This window comes from Terrapene carolina, unplaced genomic scaffold, assembly GCF_002925995.2.
Source record: "Terrapene carolina triunguis isolate 2854851 unplaced genomic scaffold, T_m_triunguis-2.0 Scaffold113, whole genome shotgun sequence".
In the NCBI taxonomy this organism is placed as follows: domain Eukaryota; kingdom Metazoa; phylum Chordata; order Testudines; family Emydidae; genus Terrapene; species Terrapene triunguis.
The window spans coordinates 30,968,894-30,996,326 of record NW_020664464.1 but is presented as its reverse complement, the minus strand read 5'-3'; the positions used below and the strand labels follow the sequence as shown (position 1 = coordinate 30,996,326).

At 38.8% G+C, this 27,433-nt stretch overlaps 2 protein-coding genes across 5 annotated transcripts in view; both read left to right on the top strand.

The window, feature by feature from the left end:
* Window positions 1-27,433, top strand: part of CSNK1G3 (casein kinase 1 gamma 3) — a 138,913-nt gene that overhangs the window by 58,175 nt on the left and 53,305 nt on the right. For all 4 annotated transcript variants that reach the window (XM_024193382.1, XM_029911704.1, XM_029911705.1 and 1 more), the window contains exons 5-6: window positions 22,949-23,097; window positions 24,454-24,688. In XM_024193382.1, the coding sequence (XP_024049150.1) occupies window positions 22,949-23,097; window positions 24,454-24,688 (384 nt within the window). The remainder of the gene's footprint in view (window positions 1-22,948; window positions 23,098-24,453; window positions 24,689-27,433) is intronic.
* On the top strand, window positions 11,641-12,109 carry LOC112102227 (small nuclear ribonucleoprotein E). Its single transcript, XM_024193386.3, has one exon. The coding sequence runs from the start codon at window positions 11,739-11,741 to the stop codon at window positions 12,015-12,017; it is 279 nt and encodes a 92-aa protein (XP_024049154.1). The 5' UTR covers window positions 11,641-11,738; the 3' UTR covers window positions 12,018-12,109.

Here is a 27,433-nt window from a genome sequence, read left to right as displayed (position 1 = left end):
AGGGACTTGCACGAGTAGGAAAATAGTATATTTAGAGGGTGTTGTCTCTTGTCATGTGTAAAAAAAAAGTTTCTACCAATTTTTCTTTCTTCAGAATGTGAAGCTCAAACAATGGTTCAGAAAATTTCATGTTTCACAGTAGACTTCTACATCTCAGATGTTAGATTGCCTGAACACAATTGTCATAGTTTCTCCCTTAACATGTCAAGTAGCTATGCTAATTTTGTATATTGAGTGCTGCAGTATATTGAGTGGGTCAAATTAGTATATTGAGTGCTGCAGTATATTGAGTGGTATATTGAGTGCTGCATGCAGAAGGAGGATTTAATTGAATGCAGGTATCAGATTCTTTCTCAGAGTTGTCGTTATTCTTGTGGCACCTTAGAGACTAACAAATTTATTTGGGCATAAGCTAACTCATGAAAGCTTATGCCCAAATAAATTTGTTAGTCTCTAAGGTACCACAAGGACTCCTCATTGTTTTTGCTGATACAGACTAACACGGCTACCACTCTGAAACCAGTCATTATTCTATTTCCCAACCCCTCTCTCCCACTCCTGGATTCACTGAGTTCCTCCATGGAACTTCAGCTTGGTTCTTAATGCCCTGACTGGATACCTATTCAAACCTCTCAGAAAAGCTTGCTTGTATTTCTCTCCATGTGGCCTGTTTATCAATTAATTGGTTACTGACGGACAAATTATTGATCATTCACATTCTACACTAGCCTTTTAAAATACAATAGACAAGCTAAACATTCCATTAAGACATTAAGTGGAAGAAAAACACTCAGCTGTTTAACAGTTTCAGACTGTTTATTCCTATTATTCAAAATGTTTTTATTTTTAAATAGAGAAGTGGGACGATATTAATTCCTATTATAAGCAAAGTCCTTTTGGGTAATAAACAAGATATTTAACCATACCCAAAGGATTTTAGGAACATGTTCAAAAAATGAGCACATCGGCTATGTAATATTTAACAGCAATCTACTTGAAGGTTGCTTTTAACAACATGTAGTGTCAAATTTATAAATAAACTACTGCCTCTCAACTGAGGAAGGATTTAAACAACTGAGAATTTTTTTTAAATCCCAGTAAAGTGATGTCAGCTGAACACAAACAGTAAACAGTAATTAATGTACAGGAGGCAACATGTATATAGTAAAGAAATGAGTTGTGTCACTCATCTTGTAGCTTTTCCCATGAAACTGTATCCTGCTATATGCCTTATACGGTATTAGACAAAAATTATATTAAAAGAACATTAAGGCTACAAAGTCAAACACTCAAAAGTTAGGAAATGCCAAAATTAAGGTAATCTATACAACTTTAATTCGGTTTGCTTGCACATACGCATGACAGACTTTGCCAACAATCATGTAGGATGTATGCAGCTGAACCAGGGAGAATACTTAACTCTGCTGGGTCTTACTCTAGTGCCTTAAACATAAAAGACAACATTCCTTTCTACTTGCAACCCTCTATCTCATTCACTGTCCATCTTGTGCACAGAATGAAACCGGGATCCGATAGAACAAATAGTGTAATCATGTAATATTAAAGATAATACTGTAATGGATGTGAACGAAGGGTCTGAATTAAGACTGAATGGCCAACTTTATTCTCTTAATATATTCTTTTCTGTAAGATGACACAGTGAAACACCTTTTTACCAAAGCCAATATTAGCAGAAGCCTATACGTGCAGCATGTCAAATTTGCAGAAGTTATGAACAAACTAACCCAGTGGCTGCTCCACAGATCTTTGTATGCTGTGTAAGATGTTCCAGCCCAGGAAGCTGCTACCACTCTAAGGTTATGTCTCCACCATGAATTAGGGATGTGATTCCCTGCTCAAGCAGACATACTCCTGCTTACTATCAGCTGAGCCAGCATGCTAAAAATAGCAGTGTACCCATGGTAGCATGGGCTGTGGCAGCATGTGCTAGCAGCCCCGAGCACAAACCCACCTGAACACACAGGGCGGCTAGCACAATGACACTGCTCCCACTGCCTGTGCTTTCGCAGCTACACTATTATTCTTAGAATGATAACTCCGATGAAAGCTAGCACCAGTATGTCTATGACCTGGGAATCTCACCCCTAGCTTGTAGTGCTGATGTAGCCTAAGACTAGGCTGTCATGTTTAATGTTGGGGGAGATGCTCGGACTTTTAAGCCTCATGAATACACCATCTCAATCATCTTGAAATAGATTTTTAAGTACTTTCGCTCACCTGCTGGGTAATAAAGAACAAACAGAAGGTTGGAATGGATGCTCAGGGTTCTGCAGATACCCAAATTAAGCCAGGGATGGAATCAAATGGTCTGAGACAAAAGAGGGGTGCACAACAACTTCGATTCTGTGAAAAATATATTTTTGGTTTAAACACAAGGTTCCTTTTCACCGATCCTCAACAGATAGCCTCCAAAGCTTCAACACCCTCTTAGCAGATAACCAGTAATTGACAGATACTTCATGAACCTAATGAGGAGGGTTTTAGTTAACAGCAGTGTTTTTTATTTATTTATATATATATATAAAAAACACGAGAGGTAATTGTCCCACTGACTCTACTCCACAGTGATGAGGCCTGAGCTGGAGTACTGTGTCCTATTATGGGTACCACACTTTAGGAAAGATGTGGACAAACTGGAGAGAGTTCATAGGAGAGCAACAAAAAATGATAAAAGTTGTATAAAACCTATCTATGAAGAAAGGTTAAAAAAATAGCATGTTTAGTCTTGAGAAAAGAAGACTGAGGGGAAACTGGTAACAGTCTTCAAATATGTTAAGGGCTGTTCTAAAGAGGATGGTAATCAATTTTCCAGAGGAGATAGAATGAGAAGTAATGTGCAGCAAGGGAGACTTAGGTCAGCTATTTGGAAAAAGTTTTAAAAGGGTAGTTAAGCATTGGAGTAGGCCTCCAAGAGAAGATGTGGAATCCCATCTTTGCTCAACCTATTTTAAAAAACCTCCAATCACCTGTCAGGTATGATCCAGGTTTACTAGGTCCCGCCTCAGCATGGGGAGCTGGACTTGAACTCTCAAGGTCCTTTCCAGTCCTACATTTCCATGATTCTCTTAGTCTCAGCCCCAGAAAGGGCTGAAAATGTTAATAAGTTTAGCAGTTTGAGGTTGATTTATGAAATAACTTTTTGTACACCTCCCTCTTCTCCAGAATAACTGATTCTTGTGATGGTCATTCCACTGTGCATAAAATTATCCCCAGGATTTTGCAGTGGGCTAGAGAGTTAGTACTTGGGAAGGACCCCAAACTTAATTGATTCATTTTACATTTTGGATGTGAGATCCCCAGCTTCTTGCTGCCAAAATGTTAAGGGCTGTTATAAATAGCTACAAATTTCCTTCAACCCACGTAAATGTCTACATCAGTTTGCTTTTTCATGGTTATTATTTCAAAGAAAAGAGACATAGACATATGACTTCTAGTAAAAGATTCTGCTTCATGGTGACCAAAGGACAATTTTGTTAACAAGGGGCTTTCACAAAACTACTCCAATGCAATGTTTAACAACACAAATATAGTATAATGTGACTGTTTTCTTAAGTTTTTTTCTACAACCTTAGTGAAGCCATAGTCAGCTTACTGAAATTGGAAATCACTGTCACACCATCAGATGGTTAGTTCCTTATGATCCCTTCTAATCCAGGCATGCTATGTACATTTCTACCAAAAAAATCTTGTTTTAAAGACAAGAAATTTATAGGAATAGATTATGGAGGTAGCAAATCTCATCTCAGTAGTTCAGAATAAACTTAGTTTTCGTATGTAAACACAGTTTTATGGGGAAAATACTTTTATGGTATGGCACATGGAATGTTAATATTAAAGGTACTTCAAGATAAATGATTAGCTGAGTGAGAAAGTACCTGACTGTAGTCCAGGGGTTCTCAAACTGGGGGTCGTGACCCCTTACAGAGTCGCGAGGTTATTACATGAGGGGTCGCGAGCTGTCAGCCTCCACCCCAAACCCCACTTCACCTCCAGCATTTATAATAGTGTCAAATATATATTAAAAAAGTGTTCTTAATTTATAAGGGGGGACACACTTAGAGGCTTGCTGTATGAAAGAGGTCACCAATACAAAAATGTGAGAACCACTGCTGTAGTCGATGTACTGATTCCCATTAGGTTAGTTTTTGTGTTTAGCTTTATTTGGGACAAACTTGTATAAGTGGTTTGAACCATTAACGTTCTTTCTTTAAATGTATACATTTGTCATAATATGTACAATTTTTATACCAGGAGGCTGGGCCCTTGGTATTGTGTGCATTATTAACAAGGCTACTTTTACTCAAAACATTTCTGTGGAGCTGTAAATTTATACAATGGTTTATAGAGAAGACTGGGTATTGTAGATGAGTCACTAGGAACACAATTATCAGAGGGGTAGCCATGTTAGTCTGTATCCACAAAAACAACGAGGAGTCCGGTGGCACCTTGAAGACTAACAGATTTATTTGAGCATAAGCTTTTGTGGTAAAAAACCCACTTCTTCTGATGCCTGGAGTGAAAATTACAGATGCAGGCATAAATATACTGACACATGAAGAGAAGGGAGTTACCTTACAAGTGGAGAACCAGTGTTGACAATGCCAATACAGTCAGGGTGGATGTGGTCTATTCCCAATAATTGATGAGAAGGTGTCAATACCAAGAGAGAGAAAATTGCTTTTGCAGTGAGCCAGCCACTCCCAGTCCCTATTCAAGCCCAAATTAATGGTGTTAAATTTGAAAATGAATTGTAGCTCTGCAGTTTCTCCTTGAAGTCTGTTTGTGAAGTTTTTTGTTGTTGAAGGATGGCTATTTTTAAATCTTATTGAATGTCTAGGGAGATTGAAGTGTTCTCCTACTGGCTTTTGTATGTTACCATTCCTGATGTCTGATTTGTGTCCATTTATTCTTTTACATAGAGACTGTCCGGTTTGGTCAATGTACATGGCAGAGGGGCATTGCTGGCACATGATGGCATATATCACATTAGTAGATGTGCAGGTGAATGAGCTCCTGATGGTGTGGCTCATGTGGTTGGGTCCTCTGATGGTGTCGCTAGAGTAGATATGGGGACAGAGTAGGCAACGGGGTTTGTTACAGGGATTGATTCCTGGGTTAGTGTTTCTGTGGTGATGGTTTCTGTGGTTCCCTCTCTTGGTATTGACACATCCTCATCAATTATTGGGAGTGGACCATATCCACCCTGACTCTGTTGGCCTTGTCAGCACTGGTTCTCTAGTTATAAGGTAACTCCCTTCTCTTCATGTGTCAGTATATTTATGCCTGCATCTGTAATTTTCACTCCATGCATCTGAAGAAGTGGGTTTTTTTACCCATGAAAGCTTATGCCTAAATAAATCTGTAGGAACACAATTACAAATACTTGTTTGGTTAGCTGCTACCTTTACAAATAAAATCCAATAGAAACAATAAATAGAAGTAATGTTACTGATGTGGCAGTTTATTTCTCTGCTTGTTGTCAGTGCTTCCAGTCTGTTGTGTTTTTAAAAGAAATTCCTCACATTCCCTTTTTGCATACAACAAGTAAAATATAGCTACTTTATTACAATCAAGATGAGTGATGTGGTACTTTTGATGAGTATGCTTCTACTTGATTCTTCCTTTTTAAAGTTAAAATTAACATTAATTCCCCCCCCCTGAATTTTATAGAGCTTGTTATATCAGGGTTTGACTCTTTAGATTATAAATACACCTTAAAATGCAATTACTTCAGAATTCATTGTACAAAATGATTATTATAGTAAATGTGGCCCTCTAGGCTAGTCTCTACTTCAGGTTGTCTTGTCTAATATAGGTGGAACCTAAGCCAAATTTAGACTAAAAAATGTGGGTTAACGCTTGTCTGTCTCAAAATGGATATAGCCCTTTTCTGTTTTGTTCTACTTATGGTTCTAATTTTGCAAGGAAATTATTAGGCTGAGTTTGGGCCATGAATGAAAAAATGGGCTGCTTTACTTTGAATGGTCCTCTACAGTATGTGCTAACTAATTTCCTGAACAATCTGTTCCATCTTGTGTTTTGCTGTGATGCTAGGAGTTCCTTTCCCACACATGAAGAGCTGTGTATGACTTGAAAGCTTCTCTCTCACCAAAAGAAGTTGGTCCAATAAAAGTTTTTACTTCACCCACCTTGTCTCTTTGGGCCATGAGGCATTTTAAAGAGAGCTGATCTGAGCTCTTGAGCTCCTTCAGAATGTTTTTTATCTTAAACAACTTTCACAATCCTTAAACCTTTTAAAAAATGTATGGACAAAATTTTACTTTGCCGTTATTCTTAGTTTCCTTTGCTGCTACTGGAAACTTTTATTTTTATAACAGCTTTCTCCATCCTGTCAACTCCTGTTCTTCAGCAAAATTATAATCCTGTCATCATATTAGTCTCTTGCTATGGGAATTAGTTGTCTTATTTGTGGGAGCACAGTACAGGCTGTAATAGGAGCTCAGTGGATTTTTGCATACATAGTGTCTTGTTTGGTCCTATAACTTTAGTTTAGAGGTCAAATAATAAAAGATGGGACATGAGCACAAATTACATGGTTTAATACACTGTTAATTAGCAAACATGGTAGAAACACTGACCATATGAATTTAAGATAGGTTTGAAAGTTTCCCGTAGAACCACAATGGTTAAATACTGTGTAGGTGAAGGGGTGGGAGTACAGAAGAGAGGAATGTTATAGGTGTAGTATTCTGGCCTAATCTGACAGTTTGGATTTTTTTAGTACAAGGCAGTAATTCTGTGAGGAAATTTTTTGATAGTGGTAGGATGCAATATGAGTGTTGTAATTAGCAGCTGCATACTAAGATTGTGTTTTTTTTTTTTTTTTTTTTGGTATTTAATTAAGAACTCTGCAGTTGTTGTAAATAGTTATTTACCATCTTAATGTAAAACAAAAGGTGACATTCCATGCTAGTTCTGTTATAAAATATGACGTGAGGTTCATTTTCTTCTGTAGTCAGATGAATTATGTATTAGTATGACAAGAAATTATGCAGTTACGCTGCTGAAACAGTAAAGTGGAGTTGAAATAAAATTATCATTGGCAATTTATAAATAAGTTACTTTTTATATTTGTGGTGGTATATACCGTTTCATTAGCATTAAGACCTAAATTGAGACTGAAATGACCATTTTAAAAGGGTTTAAATGCTTTCTGTGACTGGATATTCTCTATAGATCTTAGGATAATTTGGACTGACTTGAAAACCCAGGAATTGTACAGTTCTGTGTTCTAACTTTTAACCTTGTAAGGGAAAAAATAGACTACAAAACTGTTTGTGATCGAGTAAGGATTATTGACTGTTTGGATTGGGCCCTTGATAGATGCCCAAATTAAACAAGCCATGAAAGAAATTTTTATTACAAGTTTAAATAGCCTATAAACCCTTTTGCTTTAAAACATTTTTCTTCTATTCATTTTAATATGCACACTGATTACAAGTATAGTGAAGAGTTTTTAATTTAAAAATTAATAATACCTAATTCTTGTATAGTGCTTATGCAAATATATCTGCTAGACAGGGAACCACCTCCTTGCAGTTTCAACATTGTGCTGACAAGTTTGATGGATCCACCTTTTGAATCCCTAGCTACATGTTCCCTCTTCCATCTAGCCATCAAAACAGCCTTTTTATTAGCAATAACATCTGCTAGGAGGGTGATGGAAATACAAGCACTAATGGTAGGACCACCTTTGCACTGCATATATGTATAGGGTGACCTTGGGACTTCACCTGAAGTTCTTGCCAAAGGTAGTTTCGGGCTTCCCTCTCAACCAAACAGTATTTCTACCTTTTTTCCCTGAGCTTTTAAATCAACAGAAGGGAAGGCTAAGCTTCACACCTTAGATGTATTTAGAGTGCTCTCCTACCCCTTGGCAGAAATAAGCCATTTTAGGTGTCCTCTAGATTCTTTGGAACCTATGATGATAGGATAAAATGTCAGGAAGTATCAACTCAGAGACTTTCTCATTAGGTTTCTACATATGTTAAGTTTTACTACAAAATAACCAATTTAGACGCACTGTTGAGGGTTACAGCCCCTTTAGCAGAGCTCAAGCAGATTCTACAGCCTCTCTGAGAACTGTTCCAATAATAGAGATATGTCGGACAGCTACCTCAAGTTCAGTACATACATTTACACAGCATTACTCTGTAGTAGAAGCATCAAGATCTGGTGCTCATTTTGGTGGGGCTGTCTTGCAATCATTCAGGTAGACTCCTAGTACCCCAGTTCTCCCCCATCCCCAATCTAGATCACTGCTTGTGGTCACCAACAGTGGAATATATATGGATAGGCACTCAATGGAAAAATTACAGTAACTGTGGTTCTTTGAGAAGATGTCTATATATTTTACATGATCCACCCTCTGTCCCAGCTACTGTGTAGTATTATAATACCTGGATTCTGTACTGGCAAAGGAAGAGGAATAGTTAGGGTTGCTCGCCCTTTATGGCTTTGGTTGGAAGGCCTGAGGATGCTCGAGCACTGGTGCAGTTCCAATAGATGTTGGCCAAAAGAATCTGAGCTCCAGTGCATAGGGAGCATGCACACCAACAAGTGGAATGTATAGACAACACATCTGCAAGAACCCTGGTTACTGTAAAGTAAGTTTCTCTTATTTCTATGGAAGTCCTCGGAATCTGTCTCATCCTGTTTAATCCCCCTCTCCCAGAGCTAAATGACACTGCTATCCTTCTTGTAGTCAAGGGCCATACGTGACTGCATGTATGTACTATCTGTAAGTGTAGCTCTCTACTTGGCAACAGAAATTTTCCTCCCTACTCCTACTGTACAACCTGAGGACAGGCGACTTAATGAGGAAGGGTTAGTAGTAGGTGCACCTTGAAGACAGAGGGTGAGTGAGATGCCAAAGAGGATGGGTATGTATGAGAGTGAAAAGGGAATGGAGTGGAGGGCACTGGGGCCTCTGTAGACATAGGGAAAGACTTGGAGAGGCTCCAAGCTACTGCAATGATCAGGAAATCGGGCGGAGGAGCTGAAAGTTTATAAAAACTGTAGATAATTTTCTAACACAAAAGGTATTATACCCAACATGAGAGGACTCTATTTTGTACCTATTTATAATGGATAAAGATGAATTGATAGTCACTGGACTGGAAGTTAGTTGTGTGTAGTGACCAGTGGTTATGATTTGATTACATTGCATATGGGCAACTTGAGGATAGATCCATCCAGTAATGCATATACTTGGTACTTCAAAAGAGCGAACTTTCCAAGGCGGAGGAGATTTATGAGCAGGATTAATTATGAGGCCAAAACTAAGAAAAATGTGAATGAAAATGTGGAGTTCTTGAATAGTTTGACATAGCCCAAAAGCCAAAATTTCACAATGAAGCAAGAAAGGGCAGCAATGACTGAAAGCCCATACTGGTTCAGTAGCAAAGAGAAGGCAGGAATTAGCAAATAGAAAAAAGAGGAAATAGCAATCAATATACATTTCAAATTCTGAAATGCAGAAAATTGATAGAGGAAGCTGAAGACCTGAGGGGAAAAAATCTGAGTGGCAGGAATAGGGACCACAAAGAGTTTTTAAAAATGTTAGAAACAAAAGAAATCCTAGCAATGGCATAGGCCTGTTTAATAGAAGGAGATGGTAAAATTGTTAATGATGTGGAAAAGGCATAAGTCTTTTTATTTCTGTTCTGTATTTGGAAAGGAGTAGGGTCATGTACTTGTATCCCATTAGTATGAAGAAGTACTTTCCAGTCTGTTAGTAACTATGCAAGATGCTAACATTTACTAGGGGTAACCATTTTGAAATTAGTAGGTCCAGGTAACTTGCTCCAGAGAGTTCTAAAATAGTTGGCTGAGGAGATCTGTTCTGCTGATATTAATCTGTAATAAATCTTGGAATTCCATGAATATTCCAGAAGAGTGCTAATGTTGTGCTAGTATTCAAAAAGAGTAAGTGGGATGACATGGGTAACTATAGGCTGGTTAGCCTGACATCAGTCCCAGTCAAAATAATGGAAATACTGATATGGGATTCAATTGAAAACTAAACAATAGGAATATATTTTAATGCCAGTCAACATGCTTTTGTGGAAAATAGGTCTTGTCAAACCTGATTTAATTCTTAGAGATTATAAATTTGGTTGATAAAGGTAACTGTATAAATGTATTAGACTTTGGTAACACATTTGACTTCATGCTGCATGAAGTTCTGATTTTGAAAATTAGCAATATACAGCATCAATAAAATACACCAAGTGGATTAAGCACTGGCTAACAGATCCCAAAGTGTTTGTTAGTGAAGAATCCTCATCAAATAGGGATGTTGCTAATGAGGCTCTGAAGGCATTTATATTTGGCCCAATACTATCCAACATTTTCATCAATGATCTGAAAATATAAAATCACTGCTGATAAAATTTGTGGATTATGTAAAAACTGAGGGAGTGGTAAATAATGACAGAACAGCCATACAACCAAATGCAAAGTTGTACACCTAGGAACAAGGAATATACCCCATACCTACAGAATGGGGAACTCTGTCCTGGAATGAACGGACTCTGAAAAAGGTTTAGGGGTCGTAGTGGACAAGCAGCTGAACATAAACTCCTAGTGCGATTCTGTGGCAAAAACAGCGAACGTGATCCTTGGATGTATAAACAAGAGTAGTGAATAGAAGTAGAGAGATGATTTTTATCTCTGTATCCCATGGCATTGGTGAGACCAGTACTGGAATACTGTGTACAATTCTGGTATCAACATTTTAAAGAGGATGTTGACAAATTAGAGTGGGTGCAGAAAATAGCCACCAACATTATTTGAGGGCTGGAGAAATGTTTTACAGTGAGAGACCTAGAGTTCAATCTGCTTATCTTATCAAAAAGAGGATTGAGAGGTGACTTGATTACTGTGTATAAGTACCTTCATGTGGAGACAATACTAAAGGGCTTCTTTATTTAGCAGAGAAAGGCATAACAAAAACCAATGGTTGGGAGCCAGATAAATTCAAATTGGAAACAGGCACAAATATAATAGAGGGAGATTAAACATTGGAACACATTGCCATCTACCCTGGTGGATTCTCCATCCCTTAATGTCTTCAGATCAAGACTGGATGCCTTTCTGGAAGATACGCTTTATCCAAATGCATGATACCGGACTCAATATAAGAGTAACTGGGTGAAATTGAATGGACGATACAGAGGAGGTAATCTAATTATCTATCTGGTCTTAACTCTGAGAATCTATGAAAAAGGCGGGTGTTATAGGGGAAACCCAAAAGGTGGGTTCAAGTGGTGTAAAGGAGGCAGCTGCTGAAAGGGGTAGTTATCAAAGCTTGCAGCTCCACAAAGGCAAATTACTTGAGATCTGCGGTTGCTCACCAACCAAGTGGCTGGCACAGCGGAATTCAGGGTTAATGATTGACTGTAGTGAACCTGAAAAGGGTTATGTAGGATTTGGAAGACCGATTTTCATGGTTGAGTCTTAAAGTACAGCAATTAAAAATCAAGAGTATCCCATCTCCATACACAAGAGATGCTTGATGCATTGTCTGACTAAAGGAAAAAATTGTAATTCTAAAACAACTTGTTAGAGTGACTGCTTCCGGTCTGCACTGGAAGTCTGAGCTGCTGCGGCGCACGTGTGCGGGCTGCTGGTGGTAACGGTTTCTTTCCGGTCTCTCTCTCCGTCTGTTGGCTGAGGCTCGCTCGCTCGCGGCCATGGCGTATCGCGGGCAGGGCCAGAAGGTGCAGAAGGTGATGGTGCAGCCCATCAACCTCATCTTCAGGTACCTGCAGAATAGGTCCAGGATTCAGGTGTGGCTCTATGAACAGGTGAACATGCGGATAGAAGGCTGTATCATTGGTTTTGATGAATACATGAACCTGGTTCTGGATGATGCAGAGGAGATACACTCAAAAACAAAAGCAAGGAAACAGCTGCGTCGGATCATGTTAAAGGGGGACAATATTACTGTTCTACAAAGTGTTTCTAACTAGAACTTGTCATTCAGAGGGTGGAATGCACTAAAGAGTGTTCCAAACTAGAATTTTCAGTTAATGTGTGGGGTGGACTAAACGTTGTTATAAACAAGAGTCACTGTGCTGGGAAAGTGGATGGTGTTTTGAAAATAAAAACTCCAAATGAGCCTGATTTGAAAAGAGTAAAAACTTAGCTGATATCTTTCCCTACCTTTGATAGTAACATTTTTTACATTGCTAGAATTATGTTACAATTGAAAGTGGGAAAGAAGGTGAGAAAGTAATCACAATAATGGGTTTTAATGCCTCTCACTCATCCCTTTTCACTGCTAAAAACTCTTTGGTGGACCAGCATAAATGTACCAATAAACTTTTCTAAGTACTGATCTTAGACTAGTGATCAGTAAGAAAAATTTCAATTCTGGACTAAAAAAATCAGAGTTCATAAATCTGATTTATTTTGACAAGTGTACTGTAATTTAGTTTTAATTTTTGATACTTTACTGTATATTAATACACTACAGTACTTTCACAAAAAGTAATGAGCTCATTACAGCTGCCTGCTATTAATCTATGCTGAGAAGTGAGTTGTGACTATCAAGATTGGAGGAGAGTTAAGGGATTATCAAAATAGTGATGTTGTAGGGCATATTTCTCCCATTTATCTGCAAACATTGAGAAAACAATACCCCATTGGCCTCAACAATAACTTTTACCCATGAGGGCTCTAATCCTCAGTGCAGGTAGTCATTCCAAATGGGAATTCTAAAACAACTTGGGCTATCTTCACTATTTAATCTAAACTTTCCCTATTATAATCCTTTTATCAGTCTTCTTAAACTGAACCTTCAAGGTCAAACAAATAGCTTTCATTCTTGTATTCATATAACTTTAAAGTATGTTGTGAACAGTTAAAAAAAAAAAGGAAATGTGCAGCTCAAAAGGATTTTCCTTTTTTACATAAGCTACAGGAAATTAAATACAAAGAAATTGAAATGCACTAACATATAAACATGAACCAAAACATGATCTGCGTTATTGGAGTTAAATGGTTAAACCTTTAAGTCAACAATTATAAACAAGTAAAGAATATTATAAAATAGGCTAAACATATGTTGAGTATTTAAGAACATTATGTTCAAACGTAGTTAATGCTTACTACACATGCAGCACTACGCTTTATGGTCCGTACTCTGTTGTTATAAATACGTAATAAATCACAGCCACAGCAACTGGTTGCTTATGTTCTTCCAGGTTTGTTATGGTAGGCTCTCTGATCATTTGCTTACATAATCACTACTATACTTTCTGTTTACAAACAAGGATCTCACAAACTTAGAGCTAAGACTGCTGAAGTAATTGGTGTAATACTTATGCAAAATGCATAGTCAGTATTAGCTACAAGAAGCCCAGAATGTCACCAGATTCAATCATCATTGGGATTTGTGGACTGTTATCCTCCAGTTTTTAAGTTCTCAACCATTTTGATTTAATGGATTACATGCATGCAACAGCAAGCCATGTATCTATGCCATGCCGAGAGTCCTAGACCATTGTGATATCAAAGGTAACTCAACCAGTAACCACCCTTAAGAACATAAGAATGGACATACTGTGGGTCAGATAAGTGGTCCATCTAGCCTGGAATCCTGTCTTCTGATAGTGGCCGGTACCAGATGCTTCAGAGGGAATGAACAGAACTGCAATTATCGAGTGATCCATCCCCTGTCATCAAGTCCCAGCTTATGGCAGTCAGAGGGATGGGAACACCCAGAGCATGGGGCTGCATCCCTGACCATCTTGGCTAATAGCCATTAATTGACATATCCTCCATGAATTTATCTAATTCTTTTTTGAACCCAGTTATACTTTTGGCTTTCACAACGTTCCCAGCAACAAGTTCCACTGGTTGACTTTGTGTTGTGTGAAGAAGTACCTCCTTATGTCTGTTTTTTTAAACCTGCTGCCTATTAACTTCATTAGGTAATGCCTGGTTCTTGTATTATATGAAGGAAGTAAATAGCACTTCCTTATTCACTTTCTTCACCATTCATACTTTTATAGACCTCTATCATATCCCCCTTAGTCATCTCTTCTCTAAGTGATCAGTTCCAGTCTTTTCAATCTTGCCTCATATGGTAGGTGTTCCATCCTCTAATCATTTTTATTACTCTTCTCTGTACTTTTTCTAGTTCTAATATATTTTTTGAGACGGGGTGACCAGAACTGCACACAGTGTTCAAGGTGTGGATCAGGGCCGTCTTTAGGATTTATGGGGCCCTATGCAGTATTATTAGGCGGGTGCTCCTATGCCCGACAGCAGCCTGGTCTCGCAGTCCGGGGGGAGGGACGAGGCAGCAAGGATACCGAGCTGCCTGGCCCGCCTCACGTTGGCGGAGAGTCACAGTTCCCTGCAGAGACCCCCCGTACCCTCTCCCTCATGCAGAATGCGTGGCGCCTGCACATTCGGCTCTTGAATGTGGCCCCTGCCTAAGGACACTACAGTTCGCACTGGGTGTGCGGGAGCCAACCCGCTCTTACCTGCTGTCATGGGCAGTAGGTGAAGCTGCCGCTTGGGGAGGCTGTGGCCTCACCCGTACTCCACCCCTGCTCTGCCCCAGGCCCTGCCCCCCCACTCTGCCCAGGCCCCACCCTTTCCCCACTGTCTCCCTTCTCTCTTCCCTCCCTGTCCCTGCTCACCCCCTTCCAGCCAAATCCCTGAACCCCAATGAAGCAAAGGACATTAGAAGGAAATTGCAGAAGAGCTTTTTTTTTTTTTTTTTGTTCCCCCCCCCCCCCCAAAAAAGAAAATGGAACATGTTTTCAACTGCATGCCAGATGGTGAAGACTGGACATGCAGAAGGTACCTAATTAAAAGCACTAAATTTGGGAATAAAAAATGTCAGTCACAGGTATTTGGATATACCCTGAAGTTTGTCAGAGATTTATTTGCAAAAACTTCGTAGTAAGGGCAAGTCTGCTGTCCTGCTGAATACAACATTAAATATTATGGAATACATGATGCAGTTCTTCTCTGTTTTACATTTTCTTAATCAGTATTTCTAAGCTGATTTTATATTTTAAATCTACACTTAAGCCTTCATAAAGTAATCATTCCAGATTACTACATATTTAACTCACTGAAACAAAGACATTATTTTAAATTAATCAGTCAAAGAGATTCATAACAATATTCATTGCTTTTAGAAAAAGGGAACACTAATTTTCTTTGTGTGATCTCCATAACAATAGACATGTTTATGAAATTTCACCAACTTTAAAAAATAGGTTTTCAAAGATTTTAGGTATAACAAAGGATGTTATATCTTACTAAGGTATTGATTTTGCTGGAGGGTTCTCTTAAAACTAGTTCATCAAATAGAAGTAAAGAAAGGGAAACTCTTGTCCAGCTATCTGGAAGGAAAGGGTTTGTTGTCCCTTTAAGGGCTCTCTTCAACAGGGTGGTGAAGGGAAAAAGGGATGGACAGAAAGGACAGGAAGACCTTGGAGGCAAGTTTTTGTCTTATAATATTTTAAATTAAAATGTGTATTTTAGATAAGGGTGGTCTTTTGAAGGATTTATTTAAAAAACTATATGTCTGAAGATCCAAGCATTTAAGGCTAAATATGAATACTCAGACTGTGCATCTAAAAATCTATGCAAGGATTTTTTAGAGATGTGATTTTTATAATCTTAAGCAATCTTGTAATGAAATATTTTTAAAGCAATTTTTAAAGTAAGGTCCTGTAGACTAACCTGTTCTGAGTAAATATTACAGTAATGCAAAACTGTTTTTATCAGTAAATTCAGAAACTGATAGTATATACTTAGAGGTTGGCAAATGCTTGTTAAATGGATTCATTACCACTTGAATGGCTCTTTAACAGTTTCACTGTTGTGCTAATACGTCTGGCAGACTGGAAGGCTTTTTCACTTTTAAGTTACTAGATCCCCTCCTGAGGAAGACTCACCAGGCTGCAGCAGCTAGCTATGGGAGCCTGCAGGAAGGGTCAGAACATGGATAGGAAGAGGGCAGCGGGTGGACACTAAGACCCAGGGGTGCCCCAAATTTTTGGGTGCTCTACACAGCCCTGTATGCTGCGTAGGGACAGCCCTGGTATGGATATACAATGGATTTATATAGTGGCATTGGATATTTTCTGTTTTGTTATCTATCCCTTTCCTAGTGGTTACTAACATCCCATACTGTGCAGCTAATTTGTGCACAACAATTTCATTGGCTGCATGAAGGAGACTGCACAGATGGTGGATTATTTGGCTTAACTGCCAGACCCATGAAACAGCACAGGGTTTCACATACTAGTTTGTAAGCAAGAGAAATCTGACCTCAGCTCTACATTTAAAAAAATGAGTCACTTGTAAATTAATAAAACTATTGAACATTAAATGAATTAACTTCAGATTTCTCCAAAATTCAATCTTTGTCTTTAGAATAAGTGATGTTGATCACAACCAATATTACACTTGTCTGGTCTAAGAGGGATTTAAAGCCTGTTTTTAACTGGAAAAACGGACACATTCTTATTGTATAGTGTCTGCCAGTGCCTCCATAACATTGTGAAGTAGAAAAAAAAGAGTTATGGACATGTTTTGGCACATCTCCCATGCACGTCTGCCATTGTTAACTCTGCCTACATACCTGACAATGCAGCCAAGCAAATTCCATTCTACAGCTGTTTCCTTCGTAACAGCATGTAGCTGTAGAAATGAACTACATAACTCTAAAGGAAACCCAAAAAACCTGCTAGTTTCCATAGATTTTTCGCAAGTATTTTGAATGCCTTAAAAATATTACAAACAGATTGAAAAGTAGTATTTATGGGCAACAAAGATGGCAATGGAGATGAACAATTCCTGAGACTTTGGAGTTAACAAATCTCTTGTGATCCAGTGAGGATAAAAATAGTTCTGTTTTTCACTGTGGTGGTGTACGCAACAATATTTAACAAGATGTATCTTCAATTCTGAGAAGTGTTAAAACTATACTAAGTACTTTGTGGACCATCGGTTTCATTATTCACAACTTTTCTTTTCCCCGCCTTCGACCCGTTTGCTTGCAACAGTTCTACCTTGTGCTAAACATTCCTCAGCTGAATGATCGTTATGGAATGTTCAGTTGCTGCATTTTTTGTTAGAAAAAAGTACTTGATGAGAAAAATGTTAGCTTTTCCAACTTTGCACTCTTATATGCACATATACAGAAATAGACAATTCTAAAGGTATACTGTGTTCCTTGCCAAAAACATGTTCCCCTTGCACGTCAATTTGTCCCATTACAGTTACTCTTTTTTTCTTTTTTTATATCTCCAACTGTCTGTGCTTCCTCTTTCTATAAATCATCTGGCTCTCATTCTTGGATTTCTGCACCTACAGGTCCATTGGATAAGCCAGAAGTTTGGGTTTGGGTTCCAGAAAATGGAAACAGACCACTTGAAATTTTGAGTTACGATATCCTTTTGCATATATATAAAGCCATAGACTTGGGTCTGGTCTATAAGCTAAGGGTATGATTTTTTTTTTTTTTTTTGGTCACTGCAGTAGTGTGTGTACAGTTATAATGGTATAAATGTACCTTATGCTGGTATAGCGTATTCGCTTTCCCTTATGTAAATAAGCTATACTGATATAAACACTTATGTATTGGTATAACTGCGTCCACACTAACTATAACAATCTAGATAAATTGGTACATTTGTGAGCTGATAAAGCCCTTAAGTGTCTTCAGAAGGTGGAACAGCAACCAAACTGGTTTGCTGTTATGGTCTAGCAAAATGGTTCTCACTACAACCACCAGTAACAAGCAAAAAAAGAGGAAAGATGCTTTCAGTGGGGCACGTATGGAGGGTGGCAGCTGCTTCCACTGCTACATTTGTGGCACCCACAGTCATGTACCACCCACCCACACCCACATGCAAGGGCCTGCTACAAGGCTAAAGACCTTTAAGTGTTAGACCACCTGCAAAGGATTGCTGGATTTTAGTTGCAGGACAGCTATTTGGCCGGTTGTGGGTTCTGGGTCAGAAAAGATGGGTGCATAGTTAAGACACCTAAACAACCTTAGTTCTATCTTGTAGTGACATCATGAGGAAAAAATATGAACACTATCTAATGTGCCTTTAAAAATCAGTTTAATTCTAGACCACAAGCACTAATATGCAGCAGTCATAATTGTATGATTATTGTGTGACATCACTACAGGGCAGATTTAAGATTGCTTTGATGCCTTAACAGCATTTTTATATCTTCACATGTTTGGGTTTCTTTTGAGTGTATCCTTACCTCTAAATTTCATGGATTTATAATATTTGTTCTTGGGATAATTACATAATCCCTTTAATGGATTTTTACCTTTAATTACTAATATGTACTGTCAACTGTAGCTCCATCTTTATGTAGATTTGTCTGTGAAGATGGTAAAATTTTCCAGGAACACTATCTCTCTTAAGCCACATGTTGGTCTGAATTTTTTACTTACTGTTGAAAGTATTACTTAACAGTACTATAACTGAATGATTATAAAGGAAAAACTTTTATCACTTTGTGTATATCACAGTACTTCATGCATAATCTGTTTTGTAGTTTCCCGTGTGTAGTCAGTCATTTTTATGCTTTTTATGAGTCTTTAACAGAGTGACCGACAAGAAAAAACATTAAATAAAATAGAAAAATGTTACTATAAAATCACAAAAATTAGCAACAGAATTTGTGAGCATTTATAGTACGAGTTAAAGTAATTTTTTAAAAAAGAATCTTCAACTAGATTTCAAGTAGACACGAGTGTCCCTTCCCCAAACATGTTCGTTGTACCCAGCTGATGATCTCTAAGGAGAAATATGAGCATGGCTGCATTACTGCTCTGAATAAATCATACTAAGCTAGAAAACAAATTTTTTTTGAGAATATTAGATCTATAGATATTTTGAATCAAAATTAGATATTTTGTATTCTTGTATGCCAGTACTCAGAATTCTTTTTCATCGAACAGCTTTTTAATATAGTGCTGGTGTCTGAGATTTGGGATCAAAGCAATAAATTTGGGTGTATTCTACGTAATACTTAAGTGAGAATAATGGAGGACTTTCTTCACTTCTAGTCTCAATGCCTTGACAAAGACTATGTTAAAAATCCCATAAAGAGTTAAATTGAAATGCCAATAGACATTTCTTATCAAATTTACCACTCAACATAGAAAGAATTGGAAAATGATTATGTGCAGTACATTTTGAATACAGTCTCGGTTAACATAAAAATAATCCTATTAGCATCCCAGTTTTTGAGTTCGCCAACATGCGCTCTAATTGTAGATCCCAGGAAGATCTCCAAGAAGTGCAAAGGATCATGTTATTTTGTTACCATCCATAGAGTCTATGTACTATTTTTAGTACCAATGAGCTGAAAAGAGATATGAACGAGAGGGAGAGAACAGTATAAAGTTGCCAAATAAGCTGTAATTACAGTTCTGTAAGTGAGAGTGAACAGCATTTTAAAGTATTAAAAACCGGTTACAGTCTTCATTTGATTTCTAAATTTATTCTATCAAATGTTTCCATTCAGAAAGTACATTAAGTAGTTAATTCTTATGTGAATCAGTAATTTAAGGTATTCATGTGGCCAGTGGAAGGTGGTCTTGTCTACACTGCAAACTTCTGCTGGCAAAGATATGTCCGTCAGGGGTGTGAAGAAGTGTGATCCCCAACTGACACAACTGTGCCAGCAAAAGCCATTATGCCAGCCATTATGTAGTTGACAGTTATACCAGTAAAATAGCAGTTTGCTTATATAAGCTGCATCCACACTAGGAGCACTTTACTGATATAGTATACTGGTGTAGCTATACTGAGAAAGTGCTTTTAGTGTAGACATGGCCAGTAATGCAAACTCAGTAACAGATTTTCTCAACTCAGCACATAGGGTTTTATTAATGTAACTGTCTTACTTCCAAAAGATACTTTTATGGCTACGGTACTGGATGCTGTTTTGAGAAACACACATTCTTGTGTGTGTTTTCCTTTAATGTTTCTGGTTGAGTGAGATGAAGAACTCTAGTAGTCACCAAAATTAATTATTTTTAGATAGCCTATAATAATGCCTCATGCATTCTACCTGGCATTAATGGAAAAAAATAATAGGAAAACTGGATGCCTAGATAAATGCACTTTTTGTTTTTAAGTTATCCTTCTACTATTCAATTTCCTACAGATTGTAGTAAAAGATTTTACTAAAATGGATTTTTGTAAAACAAATAGGACTTAATTTAGATACTAAATGTCAAAAGTGAGCAAGATCCATGCAACTAAGACTTGCATCGTGTATATTAAATTCATAATGTTGAAGAGATATTGCTGGTACACATTTGACTTTAAATTTGGGTTTTGTAAAAACAAGGTTTGCAAAAGTCAAAATGTTTCCATGAACTTAAATAAAAATAAATCATTGGTAAGGTTTTTCTAACAAATATTCCCATATATATTTTCAATCCAGCATTGCTATTTTGTGCTAGTGCGTAAGAAACCAGAAATGAAATGGATTAGGTATTGGCTTGTTTCTTCCTGTCTTAAGCTAAGAGAAATGCAAAATATCAATAGCATAAAGTTTAAAGTTTAGTTCTCCAGTTTTAATGATGAAAGATGATGTTAACAGCCTAATAGGATTACCATATTTCCACAATCAAAAAAGAGGACACTGGGGGGGGGGAAGCCCTGCCCCATCCACTCCCTCCCACTTCCCACCCCCTGACTGTCCCCCTCAGAACCCCAACCCCCCCTGCTTCTTGTCCCCTGACTGCCCCCTGCTGAGAACCCCCCACCCTAACTGCCCCCCCTAGGACCCTACCTGTCCCCTAACTGCCCCGACCCTTATCCACTCGCATGGGTGGCAGGGTTGTAGAAATTTTAGTGGTGCCCAGAACCCCCCCCGCCACCTGCCTAAGGCTCTGGGGGGAGGAGGTCTGGGGTGCAGGTCCTGGGCTGGGGATTAGGGTGCAGGAGGGGTGCAGGGTGCAGGTTCTGGGATAGAGTTTTGGTGCTGGGTGCAGGCTCCGGGCTGGGGCAAGGGGTGGGTGTGCAGGAGGGGGTGAGGGGTGCAGGCTCTGGGATGGAGTTTGGGGGTGGGAGGTGGTGCAAAGGGAGGGGGTGCAGACTTTGGGAGGGAGTTTGAGGGCAGGAGGGGGTGTGTGGCAAGGGGGGAGGGGGTTTGGGAGGGAATTTGGGGATAGGAGGGGATGCAGGGGTGAGGGCTGTGGGTCTGAGTATGAGGGGTTCATGATGCAGGAGGGGGCTCAGGGATGGAGCAGAGGATTAGGGTGTGGAGGGATGAGGGCTGGGGCTGAGGGGTTTGGGGCATTGGAGAGGCTCAGGGCTAGGGTGGAAGGGCAGGGTAAGGGCAGCCTGTCTTCCCATTAGTGGATGGGGGACGCTAGGACCCGGGGGCAGCAGACAGCAGTTGCTGCTGGCTCTGGCAGTACAAGCAGGCAAGGGAGAGGCGGGGGGGGGATGGGGGGGGGGGGGGGGCGGGGGGGGGCCGGCGCCCCACCCAACGCCCCCCCGCTCCCTGACTGCCCCCCCCCGGACTCCCCTTACCACTCTGGCTCCACGTGTTTGCAAAACACGCTGCCCGGTGGGTCGGTTTGTGTGTTACACAGGGCTGCAGACAGAGGGAGGGGGGAGCAGGGGAGGGCTCTGGCTGCTGGAGGCCAATGGGAGCGGTTCAATCGGCCCAGCTGCCCAATCAGCAGCCGCACTCTGCATGGAAGGGAGGGAGGGAGGCGAGGGAGAAAAAACCCTCGGACATTTTAACCTTTTTACCAGTTCCTCCCGGACAGCTATTTAGAGACGCAAAAGCTGGACATGTCCGGGGAAATACGGACGGATGGTACCCTACAGCGTAAAAGAAACTAAAAAAAATAATCATGGTTAGGTGCCTAACTCCCATTGTTTCCCATTGAAAATCCCACTAGACATCCATCTGCATATTTATGTGCCTGAATACCTTTGAAAATTGGTAGAGGGAAAATAAGCTTTCCTGCTTTTTCAGCTCCCAAGTGATTTCTAACTAGTCCAGATGAAGGAAGTGTTCTCTGCACCTGCTAGCTAAACTGAAACCAAAAATAATTAAGGCAAAACCTTTTGTGCACAGCAGCAATTGAAAGTACTTAACATTTAGAAAAATGTAAATACCATCATTCACTCTGTTGTAAAGACTGAAAATAATATGATATTTAATGCAGTACATGAAATTGTGACCTGTTATAAAGCCTGAGTTGACCTCAGAAATTAAGTATGTTTTTCCCTTGATTTTTTTATGTAACTAAAAAGAGCAGCACCCTCTATCTCATTATTATTTGAGGAGGGCTCATTGATGCAGTACATTTTATTTATGTAAATGATTTTAATAGATTATAATGTTTAGACCTTAACATAGCTTGTCAGAATTTCAAATTAAAATTTAAACATACTTATTTTTAAAAAAGGAAAATGTATTCAAATTATATAAAAAATCCAATTTAAGAAAATCTGATTTTTTTTTGTTTAAAAAAAAATTACTTTTATCCATTCTGAACTAAAGAACAATAGTTGAAATAAAGTACAGTTTCATGAACTGAATCTGCACTTATTGTCTAATGTGTAATGGGTAGCGCTTGATTTTTTTTTTTTTAAAAAGCTTTAATTCTTTCAAAATTGTCAAATACCTAGTTTCCAGAAGAAGCTATGAAATGGATACAGCAGGAATAATGAAGTTAACTGCTTTAACACTAATAATTTTTCATACAGCTTTAATATCAGTTTTTATCAGACAGATACGTTTTAAAGTGTAGATCCAACTAATAAGCCTTAAAATTAATATTGCTGTAAGCAAGAAATAAGGTATATGTTTACATTTAGGTAAGTACTCTATAACTAATTATATATACATATTTTTTCTTTTCCAGACGGTATACCTCAGGTTTACTATTTTGGCCCTTGTGGCAAATATAATGCCATGGTGCTAGAACTACTGGGACCTAGCTTAGAAGACCTATTTGACCTGTGTGATAGGACATTTTCTCTTAAAACCGTTCTTATGATAGCTATACAGTTGGTAAGTATAAATATATGTGAGTTTATATATATTTAATAATGCGAGTGTGTTCATTAGACCAGTATGTGGACAGTCTTTGTAGTATAGATTAAATACCAATTTATCTGATAAAGGATCTATAGTATACAATCTGTTAAATTGTGTTGGCTGTATTGCAGTCCTTTAAAGGACACACAACAATGAAGTATTATTTAGTTGTCATTTTTTTATGTGCCATAATTTTTGCCTTAGTCTTTAAGGACAGTTGCATAAATTCAGTATCCGTTTTGAAGAACTCATTTAATTGTAGCCTAAAGTCATAAAGGTCAGTTTGACACACTCATTTCCATTAGAATAAGCAGATTAAACTCTTAAGTAAAATAGGCATTTGCCATCTTACGCATTGTCTTAGTCATAAAATTAGGAAAGGGCAAAATACAAAAATGCACGGTACAAGCAAAATTGTTTAAATGGAAAATTTGAGGTTTTGAGGCATTTTTTCTGAGTAGTCTGCCATCAGACTAGATTAGAGTAAAAGCCAAATAATATTGTTTTTATTTTCATTGGTGCAGATTTATATTTACTAAGTAATTGCATCTTTTTAAATCCAGATATATAGCACACCACTTTTTTTTTTTTTCACCATGGGTAAAAAATTTAAATGCCATCTGTACATTTTAAATGCCAGTATTTCAGTAATAATAGCATTTAAAATGAAATAATCAGTATGAACATGTTACTTAAATGTCACTGAGGAGGGGGATATCCATTTTATGGCATGAATGGCAAAGATTCCATTCATCAATAAAGGCTTATAACATCACAAATGCAAAATCATTTAACAAGCATTCTTTTCCGAATATAAAAATGGTTTTCAAACCTTAATTTATACATCTAGGAGGAAAGCCATATTCATATTGGCGATGCACTGGCTAAAATTTATATGTACAGAACATTGCATGTCCTTACAGATCCTTGATGCTGATAGCAAGACAGTGTAATTCCAGGTCTTAGTTTCGTATCCAATAATGTGCACAAAAATGCATTCAATACAGCTTGCTCACTGTCGACTTTACTTTGTTTCTTTTTTTGTGATTCATATGAAGCTGTAAGCATATAAAAAAAAATCTATACAAGTGGTGGAGTGTATTTTCCTGTATACACGTGCTCATGTCCCATCAACATTAAGTGGAATTTAGGCATATGTTGAGAGGAAAACAGTTGTCTGTAGTTTGTTTTAAAGGTGATAAGACATCCATATATATATATATATATATATATAAAGCTGATGTAACAATACTTGTTTGCATCTACCACGCTTTCTTGTGGTAACCTGAAGCTTAAACTAAACTCTGTCCTTTCTTCTCTTTAATAAAGATTTCTCGTATGGAATATGTCCATTCAAAGAACTTGATATACAGAGATGTAAAACCTGAGAACTTCTTAATAGGACGACCAGGAAACAAAACCCAGCAAATTATTCATATTATAGATTTTGGTTTGGCAAAGGAGTATATAGATCCAGAAACAAAGAAGCACATACCATATCGAGAACACAAGAGCCTTACAGGAACAGCTAGATACATGAGTATAAATACACATTTAGGAAAAGGTATGTTTGCATTTTAAATGCAGAAACAAAATTCAACAAGTATACTAACTTTGTATGAATTGGTATTTACTTCTGAATCATCCAGTTTGCAGATTGTTAAAGAAACAAATTCTAATCTGTGCTCATCAAAAACTAAAAGACTTATGCACTGAATCACATTGTTATTAAAACACTATAAAAATAGGATTCTCTTGGTTCTGAAGTCATCCTACCCCATATCATCTCAGATCATGATCACATCTGTTTACAAATATTACAGTATGTTTTGTCGTATGGAATGGTTAGATAACAAGGGTGGCTAAACTTCCGGACCCCCCCCCCCACCCCCCGAGCCACATACGACTATCTTCAGAAGTTTGAGAGCCAGGGCACACCTGCTGGGGCTAAGGCCTTCAGACCCGAGACTGGGCTTGGGGTTTCAGTCGCACTCCTGCTGAAGCCCTGGGAGCCCCGGCAGGTGCGCCTCACTGGGCAGAAGCCTCGAGTCTCCCCCACCCCGCTAGGCAGAAGCCTCAACCCTATCACCCACTGCAAGGCAGAGGTCCTGAGTCCCCCCCAGTCTGGTAGATGGAGGCTCTGCGAGTTGCACTTTAAGGGTAAAAGAGGTGCATGTGGCTCACGAGCCACAGTTTGGCCACCCGTGTTATATAATGAGGATGAAGTATGTGTGATTAACTTTCTTTTCAAAATGTGTTTAGAAATATCACAATTTTTGTTGTTTTTTAACTTACAAAGTGAATATATTGGGTGTGAAAGGATTGAAGTTCTCTAAATGCAATAATAGGTACAGCTTAGACAGCAACACTACAGGATTTCCATGCTATCTTGCCACTCATTGGCATCAAAGGTAGTTCTAGTTTTGATGCCGATTCAGTCCTTTGCCCTTCTGCTCAGTAGGGGTGTGTCAGTTACGAAATGAACACTTTCCATAAAGAATTGTACTCTTTGATTAAATTAATGTAGGTGACTGAAATACCTGTATATGGTCACAGCTAATTTTAGGTATTAAGGATTATGCATTTAAGATTTTTTTTATTTTACTTGTGTTTGAGCACACCATAATGTACAAGGAAAGAAAAATAAAACTTTTGGGAAGCAGTCCATAGTACAGAACCCAGCTATTAATGTAATGTATGTGTAACGTACACAGATCCAGCAAACAACAGTAATATAAATCACATGACTAGCAGAGACCGAACATCCAGCGTTGTCTGAGAGAGAGCTTCTTCAAGAAGTAATATTGAAATAACCTATGTGACGTAATTAACCTCTGTCTTCCTGAACACATTCTTAAATGTTATCTAAAGGGAACCTGTTGCACATAAACACATTAAGCCTTTATCCTACTTTTTGTTTCTGCAAAGAGCATTAGGCTACCATCTCCATAGGCACAGCTTTTTAAGCCTCTCTTCCCCCCACAGCCTCCCAACTCTTTTTTTCTTTAGTTCCAAGTCTGTACTTGGGTTTTAGGAATGAGAAAAAAATGAAGGATTTGGGTAGGCTTCAGTGTCATACTTTAAAAACAAACAAACACTACAGATATACTGCTTCTGTTAAAATAAAAAACAAAAATGTGTGTTCAGTGCCCTACATGCTTCATGTACTTCCTTGCTTAGAGTTCTGAGAGGAATGGCTGCAACTGAAATTCAGTTCTTTCTGGCAGCAAACATTGCAGCGAGCCAAAAATACTGCTCTCTTCTGCCCCTTTGAGTACTCTCTTTCTTTTTTGTGTGTATAGTCAGAGCTTTTTGTGTATTTAAAAAAAAAAAATTCGTACCTTTGCGATTGCAGGCATCATCTGGGACCCAGCCATTTTGGGCTGTTTCCTCTTCGCCTAAAGCAGTCCTAATAGGATTGCTCTTTTTTGCAGGTGTTTTTCCTTGTCTGGGTCCTCTGACTCTGCAGGTAGCATGGCTGAAGTAGCTAAGAAAATCCAATTTAATGTACAGTGTTTTTTTCATAGAGTTAAGGCCAGAAGGGATCATTAGATCATCTAGTCTGACCTGTATAGCTGCTCTACTTCTCCCGCCTCCCAGGCTTGCGGCGCCAATCAGTTGTTTGGCGCCGCAAGCCTGGGAGGGGAGGAGAATTAGAGTGGGGGTGGCGTGCTCGGGGAGGAGGCAGAGGAGAGGTGAGCTGGGGTGGGGAGCTGCCGCACGGCTCCCCGGGCCGGGGGGGTGGGGAGCTGCCACAGGGAGGAAATTGGGGGCACCGCTTTTTGGCGCCCCCAAATCTTGGTGCCCTAGGCAACCTCCTAGTTCGCCTTAATGGTAGCACTGGCCCTGGGAGCCTGCAAAGATTAGAAGAACTGCCTCAAAATCTAACTGATGGAGGGTGTGGGGGGGGGAGAGATTTTTAAACTCCTTGTCAATTGAATTTGGCACCAAACATACATCACCAACATTGAGGCATGTTGATTTTGAAGACCTTGCTAACCTGACTTTGTATTGAGCATAAGCAGCACTGAGATTGTTGCTCTTACCTGGGTTAAAGGACATTGAAGGTTGGTGCCCTGATTTTCCTGTTTCGAGCCCAGCTAAGCAGGCTGGAAATTCCAAGTTGCTATCAGCTTCTGAGCATCCAGGACTCAGGAAGGAGAAGTAGAGGAAGAAGAACCATGCTTCTGAGAGAGGTTTAGCTTTTGTGTCCTGGAACCCCAATCTCCGTCTCACTGTATCAAGTATTTGCACTGTAAAAAAACAAGAAATAGTATTTTTCAATTCACCTTATACAATTACTGTAGTG